The 21,897-nt window shown below is 50.0% G+C and overlaps 1 protein-coding gene across 1 annotated transcript in view; it reads right to left on the reverse strand.

The window, feature by feature from the left end:
• The window catches only part of LOC131092394 (UDP-N-acetylglucosamine transferase subunit ALG13 homolog), a 41,105-nt gene extending 24,667 nt beyond the window's left edge, over positions 1–16,438 (reverse strand). The window contains 4 exon segments of the mRNA XM_058039076.1: positions 15,427–15,565; positions 15,750–15,842; positions 15,845–15,914; positions 16,295–16,438. Coding sequence (XP_057895059.1) covers positions 15,427–15,565; positions 15,750–15,842; positions 15,845–15,914; positions 16,295–16,375 — 383 coding nt within the window. The 5' untranslated portion in view covers positions 16,376–16,438.
• Positions 16,439–21,897: the final 5,459 nt, after the last annotated feature.

The following is a 21,897-nucleotide window of genomic DNA, read 5'->3' on the forward strand; positions in this document are numbered from 1 at the left end:
CATTTTCAGAACCCCCTTTTTCTTTTGGGACCCCCCTATTTCTGAGACCTCCTTTCTTTTAGGATCCTCCTTTTTGAGGTGTCTCTCCCCTTTTTTTTCTCTCCTCTTTTTCCAGCCTCCTTTTTCAGGACCCCCATTTTTAGGCCTCTCCTTTCTTCCACACCCCAAATTTTTACAATTTTACATTTCTCACTCTCCCATTTTTAGGCCTTCCCTTTCTTTCAGACCCCTCTTCTTTTTGGGACCCCTCTTTCTTTAAGAACCTCCATTTTTGGGATCCCTCTTTCTTTATGGACCCCCATTTTTGGGAACCCCTATTTCTTTTAGGACTCCCCATTTTATTTTAAGACCCCCATTTTTGGGACCTCTCTTATTCAAATCCCCATTTTTAGGACCTCTATTTTTGGGAACCCCCTTTCTTTTAGGATCCCCATTTTTGGGACCCCCATTTTGATGTCTCTCCCCCCATTTTTGGGACTCCTTCTTTTCAAGCCCCCTTTTTTAGGACCCCTTCCTTTTAGGACCCCCTTTTTCAAGACACCCCTTTTTTAGGGGTCTCTCCCTATTTTCGGGACCCCCCACCTTTTTTTGGGACCCCCCTTTCTTTCAGACCCCCATTTTCAGGACCCCTCTTTTCCAAACCCCCATTTTTATCCCCCCGCTTCTTTCACACCCCCTTTCTTTAAACCCCCAATTTTTACAATTTTACATTTTTACCTCCCCATTTTTCACCACCCCATTTCTTTACCGCCCCAAATTTTTACAATTTCCCATTTTTCACCCCCCCATTTTAAGACTCCCCCTCTTTCTTCCAGACCCAACTTTCACAATTTTACATTTTTATCTCCTCTCTTTCCCACCCCTGTCCTTTCACAATTCCCCTTCTTCAGCACCCCAAATTTTTCCGATTTTACATTTTCACGCCCCCCTTTACCACCCAAATTTTTACCATTTTACATTTTTACCCCGCCCTTTACCACCCAAAATTTTTACAATTTTACATTTTTACCCCCCCTTTACCACGAAACTTTGACAATTTTACACCTCCGATTTTTTCCCCCTCCCCCTCCCCCGTATCTCACACTCCCCCCATATCTCACACCCCCCCCAGTATCTCACAACCCCCATATCTCACACCCCTCCTTCCGCCCATATCTCACACCCCCCTTCCCCTTCATATCTCACATCCCCCTATATCTCACATCCCCCCCCTCCTCCCCATATCTCACACCCTCCCTGCCCCTCCCCCTTGCCCCGCCTCCATCAGCAGCCTCCTGCCCGCCTCGTACTCATCCTGCTCCACGCTGGTGAACAGCTGCACATCCTCCCCACCCAGGGCCTCGTGCCCCCACTCGGTGAGGAAAGCGCTCTGCAGCACCTCCAGCAGTGCCCTGCTCGTGCAATTGTGCCAGAATGCCTCCAGGTACGACAGCTCCGAGAATTTCATACGGCACATGATGGAACCCAGCTCGCGGCATTGCAAAACGAGGCTGGCCTGGCTGAACATGTCCAAGGCACAGCCCAGGACCGAAGGGCAGATCTGGGCCACAGCCTGGCGGAGGGCACGCTTGAGCTCACAGTACTCGGCTCAGACTCAGAGACGGATGTCTGGAAACCTGTATAGACCAGTTAGAGTCAGTATGGGTCACTATAACCCCACAGAACCCAGTGTAACCCAGAGCACTTGTGCTCGCAGTACTCGGCTCAAACTCAGAGACGGATGTCTGGAACCAGTATAGACCAGTTAGAGCCAGAATGGGTCACTATGGAACACTATAACCCCATAGAACTCCAAAGAACCCCATAGAACCCCGTGTAATCCAGAGCGCTCATGCTTGCAGTACTCGGCTCAGACACGGAGACAGATGTCTGGAACCAGTATAGACCAGTTAGAGCCAGTACAGACCAGTATGGGTCACTATGGAACACTATAACCCCACAGAATCCCAAAAAAACTCCATAGAACCCAGAGCGCTCGTGTTCGCAGTACTTGGCTTGGACACACGGTGGATGTCTGAAACCAGTATAGACCAGTTAGAACCAGTACAGACCAGTAGGGGTCACTATGGAACACTATAACCCAGTATAACCCCACAGAACCCCATAGAACCCAGAGCACTTGTGCTTGTAGTGCTTGGCTCAGACACAGAGAGAGATGTCTATAAACCACTTTAAACCAGTATAAACCAGTGTAATAAACCACTGAGAACAAGTATAAACCAGTCAGAACCAGTACGGATCAGTACAGACCACTATAACCCAATATAGCCCAGTATAGCCCAGAACGCGATCATGCTCGCAGTACTCAGCTCAGACACAAAGACAGATGTCTGGACCCAGTAAGGACCAGTTAGAACCAGTACAGACCAGTATAAATCACTATACCCCATTAAATCCCATATATCCCAGTATAACTCAGAGCACACTCATGTTCATAGTAATCGGCTCGGACACAGAGACAGATGTCTATAAACCAGTATAAATCAGCCTAAACCAGTCTAAACCAGTACAAACCAGTATAAAAACCCAGACTAGCCCAGCATGCCCCAGTGTGCCCCAAGCCCAGTACGACAGCTCAGAAAATTTGCTATCGCACAGGATGGAGCCCAAATCCCGGGATTTCACCACCTGCTGGCCTGGCCCAACATGGCCAGGGCACGGCCCAGGCCCCGAGGGTGGTTCAAGGCCATGGCCCGGCAGAGGGTGCGTGCTCTGGAACCAGTATGGACCAGTACAGACCAATTAGAGTCAGTATGGGTCACTATGGAACGCTATAACCCCATGGAACCCAGTGTAACAGAGCACTCGTGCTCGCAGTGCTCGGCTTGGATTGGCAGGAGGATGTCTGGGCGGGTAAAAATCAGTACAGACCAGTCAGAAACCAGTATAGACCAGTATACATCACTATAGATCAGTATAACCCAGTATTACCCCAGTATATCCCAGTATAACCCAGAGTGCTCATGCTCGCAGTGCTCGGCATGGACATGGATGTCTGGAACCGGTATAAACCAGTATAGACCAGTTAGAAACCAGTATGGGTCAGTATGGGTCAGTATAGACCATTATAACCCAGTATAAACCCAGTATATCCCAGTATAACCCAGAGCACTCATGCACACAGTACTTCGCTCGGACTCAGATACGGATGTCTGGAACCAGTAAAAACCAGTATAGACCAGTACGGACCAATATGGACTATTATAACCCCCATATATTCCTATATATCCCAGTATAACCCAGAGCACTCATGCACACAGTACTTCGCTCGGACTCAGATACGGATGTCTGGAACCAGTAAAAACCAGTATAGACCAGTACGGACCAATATGGACTATTATAACCCCCATATATTCCTATATATCCCAGTATAACCCAGAGTGCTCATGCTCACAGTACTCGGCTTGGACTCGCAGGTGGACATCTGGAACCGGTATAAACCAGTTAGAACCAGTATGGACCAGTATGGGTCAGTACAGACCATTACAACCCAGTATATCCCAGTATAACCCAAAGCACTCATGCTTGCAGTACTTGGCTCGGACTCGGAGACGGATGTCTGGAACCAGTATAAACCAGTTAGAACCAGTATGGACCAGTATGGAACAGTATAGCCCAGTCTAACCCAGTACAATCCAATCTAACCCAGTATAACCCAGAGCGTGCTCATGCTTGCAGTGCTTGGTGCAGACAGAGAGATCTGTGAACCAGTATAAACCAGGATAATAAACCAGTCAGAACCAGTATAAACCAGTCAGAACCAGTACAGAGCACTATAACCCAGTATAAGCCAGTATAGCCCAGTATAACTCAGAGCGCTCATGCTCACAGTGCTCGGTTCAGACAGAGACGGATGTGTGAAAACCCGTAAGAACCAGTATAAACCAGTCAGAACCAGCATAAACCAGTAAGGGCCGGCTCAAGGCCATGCCCGCTGATGCTCGGATACGCAATCAGATATCTGGAAACCAGTATAAACCAGTATAAACCAGTCAGGACCTTTGAAAACCAATACAGATGAGCACACACCAGTAAGAACCAGTAAGGACCAGTAAGGCAGGCAGGGGGAAAGGCCAGGTCCAGTTCCCCCAGTATACCCAGTATCCATACTGGGACATGGCCCCAGTATAACCCAGTAACCCTATACTGGTCCTATAGAACTGGCATTCCCAGTTCTCCCAGTATGAACCAGTATAAACCCTATACTGGTCCTATAGAACTGGCATTCCCAGTGTTCCCAGTATAAACCAGTAACCCTATACTGGTCCTATAGAATTGGCATTCCCAGTGCTCCCAGTATAAACCAGGAACCCTATACTGGTCCTATAGAATTGGTATTCCCAGTGCTCCCAGTATAAACCCTATACTGGTCCTACAGAACTGGCATTCCCAATGCTCCCAGTATAAACCAGTAACCCTATACTGATCCTATAGAATTGGCATTCCCAGTGCTCCCAGTATAACCCAGTTCAGCACTCCTAGAGCTCCCAGTATAACCCAGTTTGCCCAGTGCCTCACTGTCCCACAAGCCCCAGAATCATCACAGCAGGTCCAGTTCTCCCAGTTTGTCCCTCCCAGTTTGCCCAGTCTGTCCCTCCCAGTTCTCCCAGTTTGCCCAGTCTGTCCCTCCCAGTTCTCCCAGTTTGCCCAGTTCCAGCACTGGACTGGGCATCCCAGTGCTCCCAGTGACCTCACAGGGAATTCCCAGTTCTCCCAGTTTGCCCAGTTCTCCCAGTTCCTGGGCTGGGGCACTCAGCCCTCCCACTTCCTGTTTACATCCCAGTGCTCCCAGTTCCATACTGGGACATTCCCAGTTTGTCCCTCCCAATGCTCCCTGTTTGTCCCTCCCAGTCCCACACTGCTTTCTGTCCCTCCCAGTGCTCCCAGTTCCATACTGGGACATTCCCAGTTTGACCCTCCCAGTGCTCCCAGTTCCATACTTGTCCTGTCCTAGTTTCTCCCTCCCAGTGCTCCCAATTCCATACTGGGACAGTCCCAGTTTGTCCCTCCCAGTGCTCCCAGTTCCATACTGGGACAGTCCCAATTTGTCCCTCCCAGTGTTCCCTGTTTGTCCCTCCCCAGTTCTCCCAGTTTATCCCTGTCCCTCCGAGTTCTCTCTGGGAGAGACTCCCAGTGCTCCCAGTCCCTCCCCAGTCCATCCCAGTCCCCTCCCAGTTTGTCCCAGTCCCTCCCAGTATATCCCAGTCCATCCCAGTCTGTACCACAGGTGACCCCGGCCGGGGGCTCTCGGTTGGGGAGGGGCCCCCGTGGTCGCCAGGAATTTCAAGAACTACGTTTCTGCCTCCCTGAGCTGGAGCCTGAGGGGACACAGAGTGACCCCAAAATGACCCCAAAGTGCCCAAAATTGACCCCAAAGTGACCCCCAGCTCCCCAAATGCCCCAAAGTGACCCCAAAAATGACTCAAAGTGACCCCCAGCCCCCCAAAGTGACCCCAAACTGATCCCAAAATGACCCAAGCTGACCCCAAAATGCCTCAGAGACCCCAAACTGCCCCAAAGTAACCCCAAACTGATCCAGTCACCCCAAGTGATCCCAAAGTGACACCAAAGTGCCCCAAAATGAACTCAAGGTTCTCAAAAGTCACCCAAAACTGACCCAAACTGCCCCAAAGTGACCCCAAGTGACCCCAAAGTGCTCCATATTGACCCCAAAGTGCCCCAAGGTGACTCCAAGGTGACCCAAAGTGACTCAAAGTGCCCCCCAGCCCCTCAAAGTGCCCCCAAAATGCCTCAAAGTGACTCCAAAGTGCCCCAAAGTGTCCCCAAGGTTCTCACCTGTGTCCTAGTGCTCAGGGCAGGGCTGGGCGGGGCTCGGGCAGGCGCCCCCCCCCAGGGCAGGGACACAGTGGGGACGCTCAGGTGACACTGTGGGGACAGAGAGAGAGACAGCTGTGAGTGCTGGGGGGACAGAGGGACACTGAGGTGACACAGGTGCTCCCCAGGGCAGGGACACAGGGGGGACGCTCAGGGGAAACTGGGGACAGAGGTACAGCTGTCAGTGCTGGGGGGACAGACACAGAGGGGACACAGGGGACACGCTCAGGTGACACTGTGGGGACAGAGGGGACAGCTGTCAGTGCTGGGGGGACAGAGGGGACACAGGGAACACACTCAGGGGACACTGGGGACAAAGAGAACAGCTGTCAGTGCTTGGGGAGACAGAGGGGACACAGGGGACATGCTCAGGTGACACTGTGGGGACAGAGGGGACAGTTGTCAGTGCTGGGGGGACAGAGGGGACACAGGGAACACACTCAGGTGACACTGTGGAGACAGAGGGGACAGCTGTCAGTGCTGGGGGGACAAGGGGACACTGGGGGGACACTGGGGTTTGACATCTGTCAGAGCCCAGAGCTCATCAAGGTGACACTGGGGGACATTCTGGTGACATTGGGGTGGCTTTAGGGACACTACAGGGACAGGAAAGGGGACATAGGAGGGTGGCCAGAGCAGGGGGGGACACGGGTGACAACGAGGGGGTGACAAGGGGGGAGGACACAGTGGGGACAGGGAGGTGGCACCAAGCAGGGGACAGCAGCTTTGGGGTGACAGGGGATGACAAGGAGGTGGCACTGAGGGGACACAGCAGCCTTGGGGTGACACAAAGGGACACAGAGGGGGTGCGGCCACACAGGGAGGTGACACCGATGTGACTTTGGCCACTTTAGGCTGACACAGAAGAACACAGAGGAGGTGTGACCACCACAGGAACGTGACAGGGAAGTTTAGGATGACACAGGGACACTGAAGGAGGCATGGCCACCTCAGGGAGGTGACACCGATGTGGCTTTGACCACTTTAGGGTGACACAGAGCAGCAGGTCATGCTGGGGGACACAGAGGGGACACAGGAAGGTGACAGAGGTGACACCCAGCCCTGTCACTCACCTGGCCTGGGTCTCTTTAAGGTGACACACCTGAGCAGGTGGTGCTGGGGCACACGGGGATGACACAAAGGGGGTGTGGCACACAGAGAGGTCACGGTGACAGGGGGTGGTGGCACCTGGGGGAGAGGGGTGACAGTGACCTGGTGGCATCTGGAGGACAGGGGGGAGTGTGAGGGGTGACAGTGACAGGGAGGTGGTGGCACCTGGGGTTGAGGGGACACAGGTGACAATGACCTGGTGGCACCTGGGGTACAGGGGACATGGAGGATGGGGGGGTGACAGTGACCTGGTGGCACCAGGGTGTGAGGGGACAGTCCCTGTTCTGGGTGGTGTCACCTCCCCACCGTTTTCATGGTAAAATCGGTGAAAAATGGAAAAATTGAGGTAAAAGTGGAGGAGGAATAGGAGGAGGGGATGGTTTTGGGGTGTCCATGAAGTGACAGACACTCAAAGATATTTGGGGGGGGGGGGGGGTTCCTTAGTGAAGGTCCCCAAAAACTCCTCAGGAAACCCCCAAGAAACTATAGAGACCCCCCAAAGTTCCTCAGGGACTCCCCAAAATCCCTCAGAGACACCCTAAAACTCCTCAGGAACCCCTCAAAGCTCCTACGGGACACCCCAAAAGCCCCTCAGGGTCCCCTCAGGGGCAGTTTCCCCTCACAAACCCCTCAGAACCCTCTCAGACCACCTCAGAACGCCCTCGGTGGAGGTTTCCCCTCATAAACCCCTCAGAACTCTCCGGATCCCCTCTCAGATCCCCTTCAAGGGCTGTTTCCCCTCACAAACCCTTTCCAGATCCTCCTTAGGGGCTGTTTCCCCTCACGGATCCCCTCAGAACACTCCCAGATCACCTCAAAACCTCTCAGGGCTGTTTACCGTCATGAACTCCCTCAGAACCTCTCCTAAAGCTCCCTCAGGGGCCGCTTCCCCTCACAAACCCCCTCAAAAAACCACCTAGAGCCCTCTCAGGACCGTTTTCCCTCACAAATCCCCCCAAAACCCCTCCCAGAGCCCCCTCAGGAGCAGTTTCCCCTCACAAACCTCCTCAGATCTCCTCAGAACCCCCCGGATCCCCTCACAGGTCCCCCTCAGGAAGCGCTTCCCCTCACAAACCCCTCACAACCCTCTTAGGGGTTTTATCCCCTCACAAACCCCTCCCAGTTGCCCCTCAGGGACTATTTCCCCTGGTAAATCCCCTCAGAACTCCCTCACTAGAGGTTTCCCCTCACAAACACCCTTAGATCCCCTCAGAACTCTCCGGATCCCCTCACAAACCCCTCTCAGATCCGCCTCAAGGGCACTTTCCCCTCACGGATCCCTCCTAAAGACCTTCAGGGGCTGTTTCCCCTCACAAACCCCTCAGAACCCCTCGGATCCCCTCAGAGATTCCTCTCAGGGGGGTGTTTGCCCTCACAAACCCCTCAGAACCCCTCCCCGAGCCCCCTCCCCGCCCCTCAGGGCCGCCTTTCCCCTCACGGCTCGCCCTTCCCGGGGTCCCCCCTGTCCCTAACTCCCCCCAAGGGGGTCCCGGGACCCCTCTCCCCTCACCGGCTCCGCCGCCCGCCTCCTTTTGGCACCTTCGATGACTCCGCGCACGCGCCGCCCCCGGCCCCTCCCCACGCGGCCCCGTGGGCGGGGCTTGAGAGTCCGGTCACGCCCACTCCACCTATTGGCCACGGCCACTCCGGGCCGGGAAAGGGCGGAGGGGTCCCGGGGTTTAATTGGGGAGGGGCGCCGGGGCTTAATTGGGGTCCGGGACTTAAATGGGGGTTCCCAGGGCTTAATTGTCGTCTCTGTGCTTAATTAAGGGGTCCCAGGGCTTAATTGGGGGGTCCCGATTTTTAATTGGGGTCCCCGTGTTTAATTGGGGAGGGGTCCCGGGGTTCAATTGGAACCCCCAACCTGGAACCCTCAAAATCCATCCCGAAAATCCACCCTGAGATCCCAAAATTCCCCCTGGGCTCTCGCCTTTCCCCTTTTCTTTCCATACCCCCAAATAAACTCCAAAAATCCCAGATCCCAGTTTGGGGTCCCAATCCCAGTTTGGGGCTCCTAAATCCCAGTTTTGGGCTCCTAAATCCCAGTTTAGGGGTCCCAATAATTCCCCAATAAATCCCCAATAATTCCCCAATAACCCCCCAATAATTCCCCAATAATTCCTTAATAAATCCCCAATAATTCCCCAATATTTCCCTAATAATTGATCAATAATTCCACAATAAATCATCAATAAATCCCTAATAAATCCCTAAAAAATCCTTAATAAATCAAATAATTCCCCAAAAAATCCCCAATAATTCCCCAATAATTCCTTATAAATTCCCAATAATCCCCAATAATTCCCCAATAAATCCCCAAAAGTCCTCAATAATTCCCCAATTAATGCCTAATAAACCCCTAATAAATCCTTAATAAATCAAATAGTTCCCCAATAATTCCCAATAAATCCCGAATAATACCCAAATAAATTCCCAATAATTTTCAAATAATTCCCCAATAAATCCCCCAATAATTCATCAATAGATCCCCAAAAATTCCCCAATGATCCCCAATAAATCCCCAATAATTTTTATAAATCCCCTATAAATCCCCAATATTTTCCCAATAAATCCCTAATAAATTCCCAATAAATCCTCAATAATTTCCCAATAAATCCCTAATAAATCCTTAAAAAATCCTTAATAAATCCAGTAATTCTCCAATAATTCCTTACAAATCTGTAATACTCCTCAATAAATCCCCAATATTTTCCCAATAATCCCCCAATAAATTCCTAATAAATTCCCACTAATAATTAGTCAGTAATCCCCAATAATTCCTCAATAAACCCACAAAAAATCCTCAATAATTCCCCAATTAATCCCTAATAAATCCCTAATAAATCCTTAATAAATCAAATAATTTCTCCAATAAGGCCCTAATCTTCATTATTTGTTCCCAAAATCCCGATTATTTTTCCCCAAATCCCATTTTCCCCCACAAAATCCCGATTATTTTTCCCAAAATGCCGTCGAGGATTCTCCCCCCGATTCTCCCCCTGCAGTTCCTGCCGCCGCCGCGAGGTGGCGGTGGGGGCGCTGTCCCTGCTGGGCGGGGCCGCGGCGCCGCTGGGAATTCTGGGAACGCGGGAAAACGTTCAGGGGGCAACAATGGGGCAAAAATGGGGCAAAACCGGGGATTTTGGGCAAAATGAGGCAAAAATGGGGCAAAACCGGGGATTTTGGGCAAAATAGGGATTGAGGAAAAAATCCTGGGAATTTGGGGAAAAAATGGGGGGAAAATGGGGGAAACATCGGATTTGGGAAAAAATGGGGACAAAATGGAGACAAAATGGGAGGGAATGAGGAAAAAAATGGGATTTTGGGAAAATGGGGATTTGGGGGAAAAACCCTGGGGGGTTTGGGTAAAAAGCCTGGGGGGAAAAAATGGGGGTTTGGGGAAGAAATGGGGGGAAATGAGGGAAGAATGAGGAGGGGAAAGGGGATTTTAGGAAAAACTGGGGGAAAAAATTGGGATTTTGGGAAAAAATCCCGGGCAAACAAAATGGAGATTTGGGGAAAAAATTGGGGAAGAAAATGGGGATTTTGGGGAAAAATGGGGATCTATAGGGCAGATCTATGGGTCACACCTGTGGATCACGCCCAGGCTGTGCAGGGATTCAGGATCTATGGGGCACGGGGATGATCTATGGGGCACAGGGGATTTTGGGGGGGAATTTTTAGCAGAATTTTGGGGGGAATTTAGGGAAATCTGGGAATCAGGAATTGGGGGCATTTTTGTGAATTTTGGGGGGGAATTTTTAGGCGAATCAAGGGGAGAATTTGGGGGGATTTTAGTTGAATTTTTAGGGGAATTTGTGAGGGGATTTTGGGAGACATTTGGGAGGATTTTGCGGTCAAGAATTGGGGAAAATAGGGTCATTTTTTGGGAATTTTGGGGGGAATTTGGGGAAATTCAGGAGGATTTGGGGGAAATTTGGGGGAATTTTAGGGCTGGGATTTGGGGGGATTTCAGAGAATTTTGAGGGTGGGAATTGGGAGGAATTTGGGAGATTTTGGCGCCGGGATTTGGGAATTTTGGGGGTGGAATTTGGGGGATTTGTGGGATTTTGGGGGAATTTCAGGGAATTTTGGAAGTGGGAATTGGGGGATTTGGGACTGGAAATTCAGGGGATTTGGGGGAATTTTTGGGCTGGGATTTGGGGGATTTGGAGTTGACAATTGGGGGATTGAGGGGAATTTTCTAGGTGAGATTTAGGGGATTTTGAGTGATTTTAGGGCTGGAATTTTTGGGGAATTTCAGGACTGGAAATGATGGGAATTTCAGGGATTTTCATGGAATTTTAGGGAGTCAGGGGTGGGATATGGGGGAATTTGGGGGAATTTTGGGGAAATTTGGGATTGGGATTTGGGGAAATTCCAGGGAATTCCAAAGAATTTCAGGGCTGGGATTTTCCAGGAATTTTGGGGAATTCCAGGGCTGGGATTTGGGGGAATTTCTGGGGATTTCAGGGCAGGGAATTGGGCAAATTCCAGGGAATTTCAAGGCTGGGATTTGGGGAAATTCCAGGGCATTCCAGGGTGGGGAAATGTGAGGAATTTTGCGGAATTTCAGGGTTGGGATTTGGGGGATTTTTCGGGGATTCTTCAGGGATTTCAGGGTTGGAAATTAGAGGAATTCCAGGGAATTTTCAGGGTATTTTGGGGTTGTGATTTGGGGAAATTTCAGGGAATTTCAGGGCTGGGATTTGGGGGAATTTCTGGGCTGGGAATTTTCTGGGAATTTTTGCATTGGGATCTGGGGGAATTCCAGGGAATGTCAGGACTGGGATTTGGGGGAATTTTGGGAAATTTCAGGGTTGGGAATTAGAGGAATTTCAGGGCTGGGATTTCCAGGGAATTTCAGGAATTTTCAGGGATTTCCAGGCTTGGAATTGGGGAAATTTCAGGAAATTTTAGAGCTGAGATTTGGGGGAATTTCAGGGTTCAAAATTATGGGTATTTCAGGGTTTTAGGGAATTTCAGGACTGGGAATTTTGGGATTGGGGCTTGGGGGAATTTCAGAGAATTCCAGGAAATTCCAGGACAAGGATTTGGGGGAAATTCAGATAATTTTAGAGTTGGGAATTTCTGGGAAATCCAGGGAATTTTAGGGCTGGGATTTGGGGGAATTTCAGGGAATTCCAGGAAATTCCAGGACAAGGATTTGGGGGAAATTCAGATAATTTTAGAGTTGGGAATTTCTGGGAAATCCAGGGAATTTTAGGGCTGGGATTTGGGGGAATTTCAGGGAATTCCAGGAAATTCCAGGACAAGGATTTGGGGGAAATTCAGATAATTTTAGAGTTGGGAATTTCTGGGAAATCCAGGGAATTTTAGGGCTGGGATTTGGGGGAATTCCAGGGAATTTTGGAGTTGGGCATTGGGAGAATTTCAGGGCTGGGAATTGGGGGAATTTTGGGGAATTTCAGGAAGTTCCATGGTTGAGAATTCCAGGAAATTTTAGAAAATTTCAGGGCTGAGAGTCTGAGGAATTCCAAGGAATTTCAGGGAATTTCTGGGTTGGGATTTGGGGGAATTTCAGGGCTGGAAATTGATAGAATTTAAGGGTTCAAAATTATGGGAATTTCAGGGAATTCCAGGACAAGGATTTGGGGGAAATTCACAGAATTTTGGGGTTGGGAATTTCTGGGAAATCCCGGGAATTTTGGGGCTGGAAATTTGGGGGAATTTCTGGGAATTTTCAGAGAATTTTGGGGTTGGGTTTTGGGTAATTTTCTGATGAATTTTGGGCTGAGATTTGAGGGAAGTTCAGGGATTTCAGGGTTGAAAAATTATGGAAATTTCAGGGAGTTTTCAGGGAATATTCAGAGAAGTCAATCCCAGAAATTTTATGGGGGAGGGAAAAAATTCCTGGGACTTTGAGTAGAAAAGGGAAGGAGAAAAAAGCAGAAATCAAATCCAGAAATCAAAGGATAAATATGAAATAAAAAGTCAGAGTTCAGAAATAAAAATAATACATCAAAGGTTAATGATAAAAAGAATAAATCAAAGATAAAAAGAATAAATCAAAGGTTGGGGAAAAAATAAATCTGTAAATTAAAATTGAGAGATAAAATTCCAAAATCAAAGTTGAAAAATAAAATGTAAAAATCAAAGATTGGAGAAAAAAAATCAGAAATCAAATTTAGAGATAAAATTAATAAATTAAAATTAACGACAATGTCTGTAAATCAAAATTTAGGGATAAAAGGAATAAATTAAAGTTAGAAGAATAATTCAAAGTTTAGAAGTAAAAGGAATAAATCAAAGTTTACAAATCTAGCCCAAAAATCAAATTTAGAGATAAAAACCATAAAATGAAGTTGAAAAATAAATCTCAGAAATCAAAGTTTACAGATAAAAAGCAATCAAATTTAGAGATAAAAAGAGTAAATAAAGGTTAAGTAATCAAAGCGTAAAGAGGGAAGTTGATGGATAAAAAAATGGAAATTGAGATTTATTTTTATTTTTTATTATTGGGATTTTCATATAAATATTTTTAAGTACTGTTCTATATTAATAAAGTATAAATTTATATTTATAGGCATACTTATATTTCTATTTTATAGGTGCATTTATAGGCATATTTTTATATTTATGTATAAAATCCGTATATTTACATTTATATTTATACTTATATAAATAAAAAGGATAAATAAATATATTTATATAAGTAAAATACAATAAAATTAAATTATATTAAGTAAAATACAAGAAAATACAATAAAATAGAATAAAATGGACTCCAGGTACTGGAACGGCACTGGGATTAACCGGGAGTAACCGGGGAATGATGGGGAGAGGAAATGGGAAATGATGGGGGAAATAATGGAGGAATAACAGGGAAATAATGGGGTAATATAGGGGGAAAAACAGGGAAAGATTGGGGTAATAATGGCAGAATAACAGGTAAATAATGGGGAGAATAAAGAGGGAAATAACGGGAATAATGGGGGGATAATGGGGAATAATGGAAATAACGGGGATAATGGGGGAATAAGGGGGGAAATAACAGGGGAATAGTGAGGGAATAATGGGGGAATAATAGGGGAATAATGGGGGAAATAACGGGGGGATAATGGGGGAAATAATGGGGAATAACGGGAATAATGGAGAATAATGGGGGAATAACGAGGGAATAATGGGGGAAATAATGGGGGATAAATGGGGAATATTGGGGGAAATAATAGGGGGAATATGGGGGAATAACGGGGGGATAATGGGGGAAATAACAGGGGAATAATGGAGGGATAATGGGGGAATAACGGGGGAATAACAGGGGAACAATGGGGATGAGAAATGGGGAAATAATGGGGGAACAACAGGGGAGTAATGGGGGAATATAGGGGGAACAACAGGGAAAGAACTGAGAAAGAATGCGGGAATAATGCGGGAATAACAGGGGCCTCAATGTCCTCAATCCTGTCAGTGTCCCCAGTGACCCCGATCCCATTTTTTCCCGATGTCCTCAAGGTCCCCAATGTCCTAAAATAGCTTCAATGTCCCCAAATGGCTCCAAAATGGCCCAAAATGGCCTCAATTGCCCCAAAATGGCCCCAATGTCCCCAATTCTATTTTTTCCCAAATTTCCACCATTTTTTCCCTTTCTTCACCATTTTTGCCCAATGTCCCCAATCCCATTTTTTCCCAATTTTTCACCATTTCCCCACTTTTTTCTCCCATTTTCCCCCCTTTTGTCTCCCATTTTTTCCCCTTTTTTCTCCCATTTCTGCCCAATGTCCGCAATCCAATTTTTTCCATTTTTCCACCCATTTTTTCCCAATGTTTCCCATTATTTCTCACTATGCCCAATGTCCTCAATCCCCCTGACTGTCCCCAATGCCCCCAATCCCATTTTTTCCCACTTTTCCACCATTCTTTCCCCGTTTTTTCACCATTTTTCACCCAATTTTTTTTCCCAGTTTTTTCCCAAATTTTCCACCGGTTTTCCCGAATTTTCTCCCATTTTTTCTCGCTCTCCCCAATGTCCCCAGGCCGAGCACGGGGCCGCCATGGCCGAGTGCAGCGAGAGCCTGAGCCCAGAGGGAGCCCTCAGGGAGCGGCTGAGCAAGGCTAAGCAGAGGATGGCGGCGCTTGTCGAAGAGGTGAGCTCACCTGGGCAGGTAAAGCTCAGCTGGGCAGGTAAAGCTCAGCTGGGCAGGTAAAGCTCACCTGGGGCAGGTGAGACACACCTGGGGCAGGTAAAGCTCACCTGGGGCAGGTGAGGGGGGTCCCCAGGTGCTGCTGCCCCCTCCCCAATTTTTGGGGTCCCACTTTTTCCCCATTAATTTTGGGGGGATTTAGGGCTTTTTTGATTTTTTACGAATTTTTGGGGCGCATCTGGGACTTTTTTTGAACCGGGATTTTTTTGTGGGGTCCCTTTGATCCAGAATTTTTTTTTGGGGGGGGAAGTCCCCAGGTGCTGCCGTGAATGCTGAACGCTGTTGCCCAGCAGGAACAGCCCCAGCAGCTCCATACCTGCAGTTACAGTAGAGGACACAGCCATCTCTGTGCAGCTGTTTGGCCAGCTCAAGCTGATGGTTGTTCATCAGCTTGTCATTTATTACTACTATTAGTGGTTTTCCTTTCTCTAGAGTCTCCAGGCAGCTACCAGCACCTACGAGAGGAACAGAAAACATGGTGAGAAATCAAATATCCGCCTACTCACTGCTGAAAGAGGGGAGCCTCTTGAACAACCCAGCTGTGGAGCTCAGCACTCCCAGCCAGCTCACCCCGGGATGGAGAGACCTCATCCCACGGAGCTCCCGCAGCCCCAGAAGCAGCAAGCAGCCGGGCTGTACCTGCGTGGCTGATGACCAGGTCTGCGCTCTGCAGCTCCTCAGCCAGCGAGTCCTTGAACCGGAACGCTTCCACCGCCACGGCCGGGCTGCTGCTGGCTGCGGCAGCGGCAGCGAGCCCCGGCCCGCCTACAGCACCAGCTTCTGGTCCCCGCGGCTCTGCAGCGCCTGCGGGCACGGCACCGGGGAATGGAGGCAATAACGGGGGCGGAGAAGATGGTGGGGAGGGGGGATGGAGAGAGAGATGGAGAAGAAGGGGGGGATGACGGAGGTGGAACGACGGGGATGAGGCGGGGATAGAGAGGCTGTGTGAGGGCTCTGCCCAGCTCCCGACGGCCCCGGTATCACTGCCCCCTCCCCGTCCCACAGGCCGTCCCTCCCCTTCCTCCAGCAACACTTCATGCTTCTCCGCCGGGCACCCACGAACCGCTCCGACGCCCTCAGGCAGCCCGGCACCGCGTCACGCGGCAGGGAGGGCGGGGCAGCCCGCGGCGCACAGGCGCCAGCCCCGGGAGGGCAGGCCGGTGTCGGTGTCTCGGCCGGCTGACCTGCAGCGCGGGCGGCGAGCGGGCCGTGGCGATCAGCTCATCGAAGCTGGTGGTGCCCACGGTGACGAACGCAGACTGCATGGCCGCCGGGACGGGACGGGACGGCTGTGGGGCCGCCAGGGGGCGCCGCGCGCCCGCGCAGAGCTCCCGAAATGGCGGCCGGGCTGAGGGGAGGGACGGGGCGGGCGGGAACGCCTCCTTCCCTCCCTGTCTTTCCTTGTGCCTCCCTGTCCCCTACGTGGCTTCCTCTTCCTGGGTTTTTCCCGTTCGCCCGTTTCGGCGGGGCTGGTGCCACTGGGCCGTGGGGTTCTCCCTCACGGTACCGCACCAGCAGCGATGGTAGCCGCTCTAACGAGCCCACGGGATAGCCAAGGCTGTTCCAGGTTTTTAGATTTTCAAGGAGAAGAGGTAAAAAATAAATTTGGAAAAGGGATTCGGAAAGTTTTGGCCTGCACGTGTTATTTCAGCCTTGGGGACACACATAACTCACGGACGGCCTGTGTGGGTGTGTTCAGAAGTGCCATTGCCAGAGCAGGGCCACAGCCACCCTCCTTTTACAGATTGACACTGGCCCAAGCCTCCCACAACACTTACTGGGAGAGTTACACTTTAACTTTTACCCCAAAATCATGAATATTAAATGTGCTAACACAGTTTTGAATATTAGATGTGGTAAATGTGTTCACTGAAGAGTAAGAATGACCCCTGAACAGTGGCACAAACAGAGCTGGCAGTTTTGTTCCTTATTAGTAAGTGTAACACAATGCATAATTTGCTACAAAGATAAACCAAAGTTAGACATCTAAATCTATTTATTCCCTGAATTAAAGTCAACAGATGAGGTCCCAACTGTATACACAGTTGTGTATACATGGTGTTGGAAGAAGGATGCAGCTTCTTGTGGAAACCTCTGACTGCCATGTTAATGCCTTGTTCACAATGCTCATTAGCCCCCTGTTGTTTTCATTTAGCATCATGAGCCACGCTGAAATGTATTTATTTTTTGATTAAAGCAAATAGTGCTGACAGCAGACACTGTCTGGGGGGGGAAATGCTGTAGAACAAAACATTACTGGTGTCCTGAGTGCACAGGGACTTAGTGGCTCTGCCCAGCCTCATCCAGCTCTTGCTGTTGTCCCTCAGGAAAAGGAATTTGGGAGCTGAGGGTGGCCACAACACCAGCCAGGTAAAGAGCTCACCAACAGGACATGGTCCAGTGACCATCCGGCAAAGACATGGACACAACGTCAGCCCAGGAAACCCAAACAGCAGTTCAGGAACAGAATTAGCAGCAAAGACACCCACGAGTCACCTCTGTCATCCCAGCAGGAGAAGGACATGGTCAGGTAGGTTCAGAGGAGGGCCACAAAGAGGCTCAGGGGTTGGAACATCTCTGCTGGGCAGACAGGCTGGGAGAGATCAGTGTTCAGCCGGAGAAGAGGAGGCTCCAGGGACACCTTATTATTCCTTCCAGTGCTTAAAGGAGCTCCAAGAGAGAGCTGGAGAGGGACTTTGGACAAGGGCTTGCAGTGACAGGACACAGGGGAATGGCTTCAAACTAAAAAAGGGCAGATTTAGACTGGATATTGAGAATTAATTCTTTCCTGTGAGAGTGGTGAGGCCCTGGCAAAGTGTGCCCAGAGAAGCTGTGGCTGCCCCTGGATCCCTGGAAGCATCCAAGGTCAGGCTGGATGGGGCTTGGAGCAGGAAGGTGTCCCTGACCATGGCAGAGAGTTAAAACTGGATGAACTTAAGATCCCTGCAAACCCAAACCATTCTATGGTTCTATTTAAACCCCAAGGCTAGATAAAGTCCCTGTCCAAGAGTGTGAGTGGAAGCCACAGCTGAGACTGGTCACACAATTAGTGCAGTCAGGGCCCTGACAGCTGTGGGAGAAGAAGGTGGATTTGGGATGAAAAGGAAAATACTAAATTTTCCAGGTGTTGGAGATGAGGTTCAGCACCTGGTAAAAGACAGGATAATTAAATGTTAGGGGTTTGGGGGTTTTTTTTTCCTGCGTGTCACTGGAAGTCAGTGTCCTCTGCAGCTGGCACTTCCAGCTTCATGCTGTATAGGGGCTAGAAGAAAAAATATTCACATGTAAAATTGCAGTGACTTAAATTTGAATTTTCACTGGAGGATACATTCCGCTTGCACATTGAATCAGGCTTGTTAGGGCGATTTTAAATGGAAGAGAAAAGGGAAAAGCATCCATTAAAGGATTCAATTTCATGTTGATTTGTACCTGCTGTTTTAATTAGAAGTTGTGTAGGGCATAAGTAGAATTTTGCCCATGAGTTCTTAGGCTGAGGTCTGTGAAAACTACACATCACTCTCAAAATGAGGTGCTTGGAGCTGAGCCTGTGCAGTTTTGAGGCAGGTAAGAGGTCAGGTAATCCAGGTGTGGTGCTGTGCCTTGTTTCATTGCTGCCTCTGCCCCGTGTTCCTGCACATAAACCACACAGTGCTCACAGACCTGACCTGCCAGTGACTGCTCAGGGGATTTTTACATTCAGTTTGTAACACCAAAGCCACCCTTGATGCCCCAAAATTCCCTTTGCAAGACAAAGCTCAACTCCTTCCAGTCACCCAGCCCCCTGCCCAGCTGGGGGCAAGACCAGGCCCTCAGCGGGCACTTGGTGGGGGCAGTGGGTGCCTCAGCCTGGCCATGGTCAGACACTGAGGAGGAGGAGGAGACACCCTTTGTCATCATGGAAGAAGAAAAGAAACCTGGCAGAGATAACAAGTGGGGAGATGTTGGGGCCCGAGAGCTTGGCCTGAGGGAAGAGGCGACAAGCTGTGAATTCTCCCAGTCGGTGCCAGCAATGGCAGCCAAGGAAGCGTCCCCACGCAGAGCAAGGAGTGCCCACGAGCTGCACCAGTGGAAGGTGGCTGTGAGGGTGCTGTGGGGAGAGGGGGCACAGCAACAGCCCTAGCAGGGGCAACAAAGGGCAACAGTCCAGGAGCTGCCCCCAATGGAAAAGGAGGGGACTGAGCCAAAGCTGAGCCAGCAAGGGGAAGGAAGTGCGAACAGCTGGGAGAAGCAGGCACATTGTCCTGCCCCCAGGGAGGAGGTGCCATCAGCAGGGACAGAGCCCAGTGCCTGCTCCAGACAGTCCCTGCTGCCCCCCAGCCCCTCACCCAGCCCACTGGGAGCCCAAACCCCCAGTGAGCAGCAGAAAGAGGCAGAGCAGGGCTCAGTGCTGGCAGAGAAGGAGAGTGAGGAGGGCACCTCAGCTGGCAATGATGAAGACTGGGAATCCTACAGCCAGACTGAGCTTTGCCAAGAGTGCCAAGGTGAGGCAGAGCCAGAGCTGTCCCAAGGAGAGTTCAGCAGCTCCCAAGACCTCTCCAGCTGGGAAGACTGCAGCAAAACAGAGCTCAGAGAACTCCGAGATGATTCCACGGAAGAAGACAGCAGCAGCACAGACCTGCCACAGGACTGCTGTGCAGGTAACAGCATCTTCAGCTTCGGGCCCACTCCCTTGCTGTGGGAGGAGGAGGAGGCTGAAAACTGGGATGAAGTCTATGTCCAGGAGCTGTCCGAAGGAGAAGGCAGGGCCCAAAAGCTGGCAGATCTTGTGGCAGATGGGCTGCCACTGCCCATCCCTCAGGAGGGCTGGGTTGAGGGGCAGTCAGCAGAGTCCCTGTGTGCCTCGCTTCCCTCCCTGTGCAGCAAAGGCTCCGTGGGCCAGCAGGGGCCCAAGGCAGGGCCACAGAGCCCGGGGCCTGCCCTGCAGAGCCCTGGCGGCGCCTCAGCTGGCCAGCGGGAGCGCAGGCCCGCAGGCAGCAGCGGCTGCCCCGAGCAAATGGCCCGGCTGCCTCAGGCGGGCGCTGCGGGCACTGTGGGCACTGCTCTGCTGGCCCTGCCTGATGCGGCAGCTGCAGGAGCAGCGCCCATGGCCCTGCCCAGTCCGGGCCGGCCGATGGCGGCTGCTCCCTGCGCGGGGCCCCAGGGAGCCACACGGGCGGCCTCGGCCTGGACACGGCCCCACAGCCTCAGCTGCCCCGGCCAGCCTGGAGCATCTCCCCAGCACCCACAGTCACTGCTGGGCCAGCCCTAAACAGCACGCGTGGGACACGATTGGTGCCAGAGCACTCAGCAGGGAATCTCAGAGTCATCGAGGTGGGAAGAGACCCTGACGCTCACCCAGTGCCACCGGCACACCATCACCACAAAACCACGTCCCCAAGGGCCACATCTGCACAACTCCTCAATGCCTCAGAGACAGTGACTCCACTGCCTCCCTGGGCAACTTCTTCCAATGCCTCACCCCTCTGTCAGAGAAAAATTCCTTCTGATATTGAATCCGAACCTCCCCTGGTGCCATCAAAGGCCATTTCCTCTCATCGTGAAAGGATTCCGTGCTGGTCCTTTGGGATTGTACCCCTGAAGAATGGGCACAGATGGGAGCTGTTGCTCCGTGGATGTGACTGCAGGACTTGGACTCATACCATTCCTCCAAAACAAATTAAAGTTGAGTTTAAGAAATAGTAGAAGTAAAAAAAAATAAAAATAAAATAAAACAAACAAAAAACCAAAAAACTTACACAAAAAGTATTTTAAAAAATTTAAAAGAAAAAGAATAGGAATAAGAAGATGAAGCAGAAGAAATAGTAGTATTACATTAGTAAGAATAATAAGAATGAGAATAGGAACAAGAAGATGAAGAGGAAGATTAAAAACTAGTCATTAATATAAGAATATTAAAACAATAAGAATGACATAGAAAGTCAGCATAACAAGTGAATCAGATTCATTTGAAGAAGAAGAAGAATATTTTAAAGAAGAACAAAGAATACTAGTAGCAATTATGAAGAAGTAGGGGAAGAAGAAGAAGAGTAAGAAGAAGAGAAAGAAGAAGAAATAATAAGACAAAGAATATTAAATCAAAATGCGCATCTACACATCTTCTAGAATCCCAGAATGCAGGAAAGGACCTTAAAAAGTATCTACTTCTAACTGATCATCTTCTGAGCTCTCTCTCTCCAAGACCTCTTACGCACTTCGATCTCCCTAGTTCCCATTTCTTGTTCAGTAAAATCCATGAACAAAACAATCTGGTTTTGTTCTCCTATGGTCTCATTTGTGCCTTCACTGGGGCAGAGGCACCTCTCCCTCATGGTACCTTAAGCCTGGATGGAACCATGGGCAGGTTCCTTCCAGCCACAAGCATTCCAGCATTCTGTCAGGGACTCCCTGCCCTTCTTCCCTCTGCCCCCAGCTGCAGAATGTGCAGCAAAGCCGCCTTTGCTGTCTGCTCAGGGAGCCCAGCCAGCTGCTGGAGCCTGACCCTGCCCTGCACATCTCCCCTGGCAGGCATGGCAGGAGCAGTGCCCTGGCAGCCTCAGCAATTGCCCTCTGACATCTCTGGCACACACTGCAATTCCAGCTGCCAGCAAGGAAAAGATGGTCCTGCCCTTCAAGGCCAAATTCTGAAGGGGCCAAGACACCAGTCCAGCAAGATCTTACAAAGACATTTCACTGCCAGCCTCCATAACTTCATCCAGGGCTGTTTGAGCACCTGGATTGGGAAGGGAAAAAAAAAAAAAAACAAACCAGGGGAGGGTCTTTGGCTGGGAGCTGCCACAGGTAAAGAGAG

This window comes from Melospiza georgiana, chromosome 21 (genome assembly GCF_028018845.1).
Source record: "Melospiza georgiana isolate bMelGeo1 chromosome 21, bMelGeo1.pri, whole genome shotgun sequence".
In the NCBI taxonomy this organism is placed as follows: Eukaryota; Metazoa; Chordata; class Aves; order Passeriformes; family Passerellidae; genus Melospiza; species Melospiza georgiana.